The sequence below is a fragment of the Lampetra fluviatilis genome, unplaced genomic scaffold (genome assembly GCF_964198595.1).
Source record: "Lampetra fluviatilis unplaced genomic scaffold, kcLamFluv1.1 SCAFFOLD_805, whole genome shotgun sequence".
Lineage (NCBI taxonomy): Eukaryota > Metazoa > Chordata > Hyperoartia > Petromyzontiformes > Petromyzontidae > Lampetra > Lampetra fluviatilis.
The window spans coordinates 36104-45758 of NW_027620464.1; the positions used below are offsets into that span (position 1 = coordinate 36104).

The 9655-nt window shown below is 64.1% G+C and overlaps 1 protein-coding gene across 1 annotated transcript in view; it reads left to right on the forward strand.

Annotated features, from left to right (window-relative positions):
• Positions 1-9441, forward strand: part of LOC144953948 (uncharacterized) — a gene marked incomplete at its 3' end in the record, with an annotated part of 45385 nt that extends 35944 nt beyond the window's left edge. The window contains exons 13-16 of the mRNA XM_078884552.1: positions 913-1134; positions 3203-3272; positions 5124-5326; positions 9154-9441. Coding sequence (XP_078740678.1) covers positions 913-1134; positions 3203-3272; positions 5124-5326; positions 9154-9441 — 783 coding nt within the window. The remainder of the gene's footprint in view (positions 1-912; positions 1135-3202; positions 3273-5123; positions 5327-9153) is intronic.
• Positions 9442-9655: the final 214 nt, after the last annotated feature.

The window sequence follows — 9655 nt, forward strand, 5'->3', positions numbered from 1 at the left end:
CTCACCCACACACCCACCCACCCACCCACTCACTCACCCACCCACCCACTCACTCACCCACTCACCCACTCACCCACCCACTCACTCACTCACTCACCCACTCACTCACTCACCCACCCACTCACTCACTCACCCACCTACTTGCTCACCCACTCAGTGACTGAGCGTACCACTCACGCTCACTCAACTACTTACAAGCATCACCACTCACTCACCCACTCACTCCCCCACTCACCCCCCCACTCACTCACCACTCACTCACTCACTCACCCACCCACCCACTCACCCACCCACCCACCCACCCACTCACCCCCCCACTCACTCATCACTCACTCTCTCACCCACACACTCACCTACTCACCACTCAGTGACTAAGCTCACCTCTCACGCTCACTCAACTACTCACGGCTTACAAGCATCACCACCGTGGTCACACTCACTCACCCACTCACTCACCCACCCACTCACTCGCTACTCACTCACCACTCACTCACCCCACTCACCCCCCACTCACCCCCCACTCACCCCTCACTCACCCCCCACCCCCCACTCACCCACCCACCCACTTGCCCACCCACTCACTCACTCACTCACCCACTCACTCACCCGCCCACCCACCCACTCACTCACCCGCCCACTCACCCACCCACTCACCCACCCACTCACCCACCCACTCACCCACTTGCCCACCCACTCACCCACCCACTCACCCACCCACTCACTCACCCACTCGCCACTCACTCACCCGCCCACTCACCCGCCCACCCACTTGCCCACCCACCCACTTACTCACCCACTCACTCCCCACTCACCCCCACTCACCCCCCACTAACCCCCACTCACCCCCCAATCACCCCCACTCACCTCTCACTCACCCCCACTCACCCCCCACTCACCCCCCCACCCACCCAGGTGGTCCCCTCTCCCGTGTCCACGACGGCCTCCCTGCTGGAGTCTCAGGCGAAGTCAACAAGCGCCTCCCTCTTCCTGGAGCAGCTCATGGCGCAGAGCTCACAGCAGCAGCAGCAGCAGCACAAGCAGCAGCAGCAGCTGCTGCAGCAACAGCAGCAGCAGCTGCAGCAGCAGCAGCTGCAGCAGCAGCAGCAGCAGCAGGGCAATGGGACCCGCAGTCTGGTGAGTGAGGGGCGTGGTGAGTGAGAGGCGTGGTGAGTGAGAGGCGTGGTGAGTGATGGACGTGGTGAGTGAGAGGCGTGGTGAGTGATGGACGTGGTGAGTGAGAGGCGTGGTGAGTGAGAGGCGTGGTGAGTGAGAGGCGTGGTGAGTGAGAGGCGTGGTGAGTGAGAGGCGTGGTGAGTGAGAGGCGTGGTGAGTGAGAGGCGTGGTGAGTGATGGACGTGGTGAGTGAGAGGCGTGGTGAGTGAGAGGCGTGGTGAGTGAGAGGCGTGGTGAGTGAGAGGCGTGGTGAGTGAGAGGCGTGGTGAGTGATGGACGTGGTGAGTGAGAGGCGTGGTGAGTGAGAGGCGTGGTGAGTGAGAGGCGTGGTGAGTGAGAGGCGTGGTGAGTGAGAGGCGTGGTGAGTGATGGACGTGGTGAGTGAGAGGCGTGGTGAGTGAGAGGCGTGGTGAGTGAGAGGCGTTGTGAGTGAGAGGCGTGGTGAGTGAGAGGCGTGGTGAGTGAGGGGCGTGGTGAGTGATGGACGTGGTGAGTGAGAGGCGTGGTGAGTGAGAGGCGTGGTGAGTGAGAGGCGTGGTGAGTGAGAGGCGTGGTGAGTGAGAGGCGTGGTGAGTGAGAGGCGTGGTGAGTGATGGACGTGGTGAGTGAGAGGCGTGGTGAGTGAGAGGCGTGGTGAGTGAGAGGCGTGGTGAGTGAGAGGCGTGGTGAGTGATGGGCGTGGTGAGTGAGAGGCGTGGTGAGTGAGAGGCGTGGTGAGTGAGAGGCGTGGTGAGTGATGGGCGTGGTGAGTGAGAGGCGTGGTGAGTGAGAGGCGTGGTGAGTGAGAGGCGTGGTGAGTGAGAGGCGTGGTGAGTGAGAGGCGTGGTGAGTGAGAGGCGTGGTGAGTGAGAGGCGTGGTGAGTGAGAGGCGTGGTGAGTGAGAGGCGTGGTGAGTGAGAGGCGTGGTGAGTGAGAGGCGTGGTGAGTGAGAGGCGTGGTGAGTGAGAGGCGTGGTGAGTGAGAGGCGTGGTGAGTGAGAGGCGTGGTGAGTGAGAGGCGTGGTGAGTGAGAGGCGTGGTGAGTGAGAGGCGTGGTGAGTGATGGACGTGGTGAGTGAGAGGCGTGGTGAGTGAGAGGCGTGGTGAGTGAGAGGCGTGGTGAGTGATGGACGTGGTGAGTGAGAGGCGTGGTGAGTGAGAGGCGTGGTGAGTGAGAGGCGTGGTGAGTGATGGACGTGGTGAGTGAGAGGCGTGGTGAGTGATGGACGTGGTGAGTGAGAGGCGTGGTGAGTGAGAGGCGTGGTGAGTGAGAGGCGTGGTGAGTGAGAGGCGTGGTGAGTGATGGACGTGGTGAGTGAGAGGCGTGGTGAGTGAGAGGCGTGGTGAGTGAGAGGCGTGGTGAGTGAGAGGCGTGGTGAGTGAGAGGCGTGGTGAGTGAGAGGCGTGGTGAGTGAGAGGCGTGGTGAGTGAGAGGCGTGGTGAGTGAGAGGCGTGGTGAGTGATGGACGTGGTGAGTGAGAGGCGTGGTGAGTGAGAGGCGTGGTGAGTGAGAGGCGTGGTGAGTGAGAGGCGTGGTGAGTGAGAGGCGTGGTGAGTGAGAGGCGTGGTGAGTGAGAGGCGTGGTGAGTGAGAGGCGTGGTGAGTGAGAGGCGTGGTGAGTGAGAGGCGTGGTGAGTGAGAGGCGTGGTGAGTGAGAGGCGTGGTGAGTGAGAGGCGTGGTGAGTGACAAGCAACAATCGAGTAGTATTAGTGGCAGCAGCAGCAGCTGCAGCTGAGTGATGCTATTTGTGTTTGTGGTGGTGGTGATGATGATGATGATGGTGGTAATGATTGTGGTGATGGTGGTCATGATGGTGATGTTAGTGATGGTAATGATGGTGGTAATGATTGTGGGTGGTGGTGGTGATGGTGGGTTGTGGGGGTGGTGGTAATGATGGTGGTGATGGTGGTCATGATGGTGATGTTAGTGATGGTGATGATGGTTGTAGTGGTGGCGATGTTAGTGATGATCGTGATGGTGGTGATGGTGGTGATGTTGGTGATGGTGGTGATGTTGGTGATGGTGGCGATGGTGGTGATGTCTTCAACAGAGTTCTACTCCCTGGGCTGGATCCATTGGTCTGGCTCCTGTCTCTTCCTCAGCAGGCGGAACCTCGTTTGGTGAGTGTGTGTCGGTGTGTGTGTGTCAGTGTGTGTGTCAGTGTGTGTGTGTGTCTGTGTGTCTGTGTGTGTGTCAGTCTGTGTGTGTCAGTGTGTGTGTGTGTGTCAGTGTGTGTGCGTGTCAGTGTGTGTGTGTCAGTGTGAGTGTGTGTGAGTGTGAGTGTGTGTCAGTGTGTGTGTCAGTGTGTGTGTCAGTGTGTGTGTCCGTGTGAGTGTGTCAGTGTGTGTGTGTCAGTGTGTGTGTGTCAGTGTGAGTGTGTGTCGGTGTGTGTGTGTCGGTGTGTGTGTCGGTGTGTGTCAGTGTGTGTGTGACTGTGTGTGTGTGTCAGTCTGTGTGTGTGTCAGTCTGTGTGTGTGTCAGTCTGTGTGTGTGTCAGTCTGTGTGTGTGTGTCAGTCTGTGTGTCAGTCTGTGTGTGTGTCAGTGTGTGTGTCGGTGTCGGTCTGTGTCATTTTGTGTGTGTCAGTGTGTTAGTGTGTGCGTGTGTCAGTCTGTGTGTGTGTGTCACAACAACGAGCGGAGCGCCGGGTGGCTAAAGCACAGCAAGTTTGGCACAGTAGGGGGGCACAGGTGGTGCATCAGCCACTCATCTCGGTCATCTTAGTCGACCCGTGGCATCTGCAGGGTCTGCCCCGTGACATCCTCCTTATGTACCTAGCCTGGCACAGCAGTACAACCCATGGCACCTGCTAGGTCTGTCACATGACCTCCTCCTCCTGCACCTAGCCTGGCACAGCAGTACAACCCATGGCACTCAATGGGTCTGCCCCATGACCTCCTGCCGGCGGGCGTTCGACACTTCACGTGGCCTCAAGGTGCACCTAGCCTGGCACAAGCGTCGTGGTGACGTCACCGCCACTTAGTGGCGAATGGCGGTTGTTGTTGTCTGCGTGTGTGTCTGTGTGTGTGTCTGTGTGTGTCTGCGTGTGTGTCTGTGTGTGTCTGTGTGTGTCTGTGTGTGTGTGTGTGTCTGTGTGTGTGTCTGCGTGTGTGTCAGCGTGTGTCTGTGTGTGTCTGTGTGTGTGTCTGTGTGTGTGCCTTCACAGGCGCTCACCAAAAACACTCCCTCCTCAAATCTGTCGAGGCTATACGGGGGATCTTTGTCTTTGTGTGTGGGGAGCGGTGGCGTAGTGATTAGCGCTACGAACCCGGCGACCCGAGTTCGATTCCCGTGCACGGCCAACACCGGCGACGATTATTTATCTGAACTGGGCCTGGGCCTCCCCCTAGGTCGACTCAGCCTCAAATGAGTACCTGGTGTAGCGGTGTGTGAACATCGCCAGCACTGGGGAGACAAAGGCGGTCGGGCGTGGTGCTGGCCACCCACCCCCTCGTGTGCCACAGTGCCGGTAGCCTTCATAGGTGCTCGCTAACAGCACTTGCCCCTGCAGCCCTGCTAGAGTCTACCTGGGGGAGCTTTGTCTGTGTGTACATCATAGGTGGTGCTGCTACTAGCAGCACTTGCCCCTACAGCCCTGCTAGAGGCTACCTGGGGGAGCTTTGTCTGTGTGTACATCATAGGCGGCGCTGCTACTAGCAGCACTTGCCCCTACAGCCCTGCTAGAGGCTACCTGGGGGAGCTTTGTCTGTGTGTACATCATAGGCGGCGCTGCTACTAGCAGCACTTGCCCCTACAGCCCTGCTAGAGGCTACCTGGGGGAGCTTTGTGTGTACATCATAGGTGGCGCTGCCACTAGCAGCACTTGCCCCTAAAGCCCTGCTAGAGGCTACCTGGGGGAGCTTTGTGTGTATGTACATCATAGGTGGCGCTGCTACTAGCAGCACTTGCCCCTACAGCCCTGCTAGAGGCTACCTGGGGGAGCTTTGCCTCTGGCTTTCTTCCCCTCGGCAGCTGCTGGCGCTGTGACCGCAAGCGGTATGGTGCCAGCGTCCGGCACCAGCTGCAAGGAGTTGGAGTCTCACTTGATGATGGGCGGAGTTGGTGGTGGTGGTGGTGGCGGTGGTGGTGGTGGTGGCGTAGGAGGAGGTGGTGGTGGTGGTGGTGCCGGGGTGCGCATGAAGACTCAGAGGAGGAAATTGCCGGTGCAGAGTAAGGTGAGTGGTGGTGGTGGGTGAGTGGGTGGGTGGGGGGGTGGGTGGGTGGGTGGGTGAGGGGGTGGGTGGGTGAGTGGTGGTGGTGGGTGGGTGGGTGGGTGAGTGGGTGGGTGGGTGGGTGGGTGGGTGGGTGGGTGAGTGGGTGGGTGGGTGAGTGGGTGGGTGGGTGGGTGGGTGGGTGAGTGGGTGGGTGGGTGGGTGGGTGAGTGGGTGGGTGGGTGGGTGAGTGGGTGGGTGGGTGGGTGGGTGAGTGGGTGGGTGGGTGGGTGAGTGGGTGGGTGGGTGGGTGAGTGGGTGGGTGGATGAGTGGGAGGGTGGGTGGATGAGTGGGTGGGTGGGTGGGTGAGTGGGTGGGTGAGTGGGTGGGTGGGTGGGTGGGTGAGTGGGTGGGTGAGTGGGTGGGTGGGTGGGTGGGTGGATGAGTGGGTGGGTGAGGGGGTGGGTGGGTGGGTGGGTGGATGAGTGGGTGGGTGGATGAGTGGGTGGGTGGGTGGATGAGTGGGTGGGTGAGGGGGTGGGTGGGTGGGTGAGGGGGTGGGTGGGTGGGTGGGTGAGGGGGTGGGTGGGTGGGTGGGTGAGGGGGTGGGTGGGTGGGTGGGTGAGGGGGTGGGTGGGTGGGTGGGTGAGGGGGTGGGTGGGTGGGTGGGTGAGGGGGTGGGTGGGTGGGTGGGTGAGGGGGTGGGTGGGTGAGGGGGTGGGTGGGTGAGGGGGTGGGTGGGTGAGGGGGTGGGTGGGTGAGGGGGTGGGTGGGTGAGTGGGTGGGTGGGTGGGTGAGTGGGTGGGTGGGTGGGTGGGTGAGTGGGTGGGTGGGTGGGTGAGTGGGTGGGTGGGTGGGTGAGTGGGTGGGTGGGTGGGTGGGTGAGTGGGTGGGTGGGTGGGTGAGTGGGTGGGTGGGTGGGTGGGTGAGTGGGTGGGTGAGGGGGTGGGTGGGTGAGGGGGTGGGTGAGGGGGTGGGTGGGTGAGTGGGTGGGTGAGTGGGTGGGTGGGTAGGTGAGTGGGTGGGTGGGTAGGTGAGTGGGTGGGTGGGTAGGTGAGTGGGTGGGTGGGTGAGGGGGTGGGTGGGTGAGGGGGTGGGTGGGTGGGTGAGTGGGTGGGTGAGTGGGTGGGTGGGTAGGTGAGTGGGTGGGTGGGTAGGTGAGTGGGTGGGTGGGTGAGGGGGTGGGTGGGTGAGGGGGTGGGTGAGTGGGTGGGTGGGTGAGGGGGTGGGTGGGTGGGTGAGGGGGTGGGTGGGTGGGTGAGGGGTGGGTGGGTGGGTGAGGGGGTGGGTGGGTGGGTGAGGGGGTGGGTGGGTGGGTGAGGGGATGGGTGGGTGGGTGAGGGGATGGGTGGGTGGGTGAGGGGGTGGGTGGGTGGGTGAGGGGGTGGGTGGGTGGGTGAGGGGGTGGGTGGGTGGGTGGGTGAGTGGGTGGGTGGGTGAGTGGGTGAGTGGGTGGGCGGGTGGGTGGGTGGGCGGGTGGGTGAGCGGGTGGGCGGGTGGGCGAGTGGGTGGGTGAGCGAGTGGGTGGGCGGGTGGGCGGGCGAGTGGGCGGGCGGGTGGGTGAGCGGGTGGGTGGGCGGGTGAGTGGGTGGGTGGGTGAGTGGGTGGGTGGGTGAGTGGGTGGGTGGGTGGGTGAGTGGGTGGGTGGGTGAGTGGGTGGGTGGGTGAGTGGGTGGGTGGGTGGGTGAGTGAGTGGGTGGGTGAGTGGGTGGGTGGGTGGGTGGGTGAGTGGGTGAGTGGGTGGGTGAGGGGGGTGAGGGGAGGGGGTGGGTGAGTGGGTGGGTGAGTGGGTGGGTGGGTGAGTGGGTGGGTGGGTGAGTGGGTGGGTGGGTGAGTGGGTGAGTGGGTGGGTGAGGGGGTGAGTGGGTGGGTGAGGGGGTGAGTGGGTGGGTGAGGGGGTGAGTGGGTGGGTGAGGGGGTGAGTGGGTGGGTGGGTGGGTGGGTGAGTGTGTGGGCGGGTTAGTGGGTGGGTGGGTGAGCGGGTGGGTGGGTGAGTGGGTGGGTGGGTTAGTGGGTGGGTGGGTGAGTGGGTGGGTGGGTGAGTGGGTGGGTGAGTGAGTGGGTGGGTGAATGAGTGGGTGGGTGGGTGAGTGGGTGGGTGGGTGAGGGGGTGGGTGGGTGGGTGGGTGAGGGGGTGAGTGGGTGGGTGGGCGGGTGGGTGAGCGGGTGGGCGGGTGGGTGAGCGGGTGGGTGAGCGGGTGGGCGGGTGGGTGGGTGGATGAGGGGGTGGGTGGGTGGGTGAGGGGGTGAGTGAGTGGGGGGGTGGGTGGGTGAGCGAGTGGGTGGGTGGGTGAGTGGGTGAGGGGGTGAGGGGGTGGGTGAGTGGGTGGGTGGGTGGGTTAGTGGGTGGGTGGGTGAGTGGGTGGGTGGGTGGGTGGGTGAGTGGGTGGGTGGGTGGGTGGGTGGGTGGGTGGGTGGGTGGGTGAGTGGGTGGGTGAGTGGGTGGGTGGGTGAATGAGTGGGTGGGTGGGTGGGTGAATGAGTGGGTGGGTGGGTGGGTGAATGAGTGGGTGGGTGGGTGAGTGGGTGGGTGGGCGAGGGGGTGAGTGGGTGGGCGAGTGGGTGGGCGGGTGGGCGGGTGGGTGGGCGGGTGAGGGGGTGGGTGGGCGGGTGAGGGGGTGAGTGAGTGGGGGGGTGGGTGGGTGGGTGGGTGAGCGAGTGGGTGGGTGGGTGAGTGGGTGAGGGGGTGAGGGGGTGGGTGAGTGGGTGGGTGAGTGGGTGAGGGGGTGAGGGGGTGGGTGAGTGGGTGGGTGGGTGAGTGGGTGGGTGGGTGAGTGGGTGGGTGAGTGGGTGGGTGGGTGGGTGAGTGGGTGGGTGGGTGAGTGGGTGGGTGGGTGGTTGAGTGAGTGTGTGGGTGAGTGAGTGGGTGGGTGGTTTGGTGTGTGAGTGGGTGGGTGGGTGGTTGAGTGAGTGAGTGGGTGGGTGGGTGGGTGATTGGGTGGGTTGGTGTGTGAGTAGGTGAGTGGGTGGGTTGGTGTGTGAGTGGGTGGATGGGTGAGTGAGTGGGTGGATCAGTGGGTGGGTGAGTGGGTGGGTGGGTGAGTGGGTTGGTGGGTGGGTGGGTGAGTAGGTGGGTGAGTGGGTGGGTGGGTGAGGGGGTGAGTGAGTGGGTGGGCGGGTGGGTGAGTGGGTGGGCGGGTGGGTGGGCGGTGGGCGAGTGGGTGGGCGGGTGGCGAGTGGGTGGGCGGGTGGGCGAGTGGGTGGGCGGGTGGGCGGGTGGGTGAGGGGGTGAGTGAGCGGGGGGGTGGGTGGGTGAGCGAGCGAGTGGGTGGTGGGTGGTTGAGTGGGTGGGTGGGTTGGTGGGCGGGTGGGCGAGTGGGTGGGCGGTGGGCGAGTGGGTGGGCGGGTGGGCGAGTGGGTGGGGCGGTGGGCGGGTGGGTGAGGGGGTGAGTGAGCGGGGGGGTGGGTGGGTGAGCGAGCGAGGTGGGTGGGTGGGTGGTTGAGTGAGTGAGTGGGTGGGTTGGTGGGTGGGTGGGTGAGTTGGGTGGGTGGGTGGTTGAGTTGGTTGGTGAGTGGGTTGGTGGTTGAGTGAGTGGGTGGGTGAGTGAGTGGGTGGGTGGGTGAGTGAGTAAGTGGGTGAGTGGGTGGGCGAGTGGGTGGGTGGGTGGTTGAGTGGGTGGGTGGGTGAGTGGGTGGATGGGTGGTTGAGTGGGTGGGGTGGTCGAGTGAGTGAGCGTGTGGCTGAGTAGATGGGTTGCTGAGTTGGTGAGTCTCTCCATATGTGGCGAGTGTCACCTCACCCCCCCCCCCACCCCCCCACCCCCTCACCCCCCCACCCCCTCACCTCCCCACCCCACCCCCCCCCACCCCCCTCACCCCCCCCCACCCCCCCACCCCACCCCCTCCCCAGATCCCATCCCTGGCTGTGGAGATGCCGGGCGCTGTGGATGCCTCCTCGCTGCTGAGCCTCCAGTTTGGCGCCCTGGAGTTCGCTCTGAGCCCTCGCCGCTCGCATCTTCGCCCTCGGCCGCCTCATCAGCCGCGTCGGCGTCGGCGACCGTCGCCACGGCGACCGTCTCCGGGGGTCGCTCCGCAGCAGGCCTCCGGTTGCCGCGACGATGGCCGGAGGGGGCGGATGCGGGGTCGCCATGGAGACGACGGGGCACAGGGGGGGGGGAGGGGCCGGGCGGGGGTGGCGGTACGGGGGAGGGGTGCACGGGTACGGAGCCGCGTCATAACCAGCGTCATCAGCAGCGTCGTCATCAGCAGCGTCGTCATCAGCAGCATCATCATCAGCAGCGTCGTCATCAGCAGCAGCTTCATCAGCAGTGTCATCAGCATCAGCAGTGTCATCAGCATCATCATCAGCAGCATCAGCAGCAGCTCATCAGCAGTGTCATCAGCAGCATCAG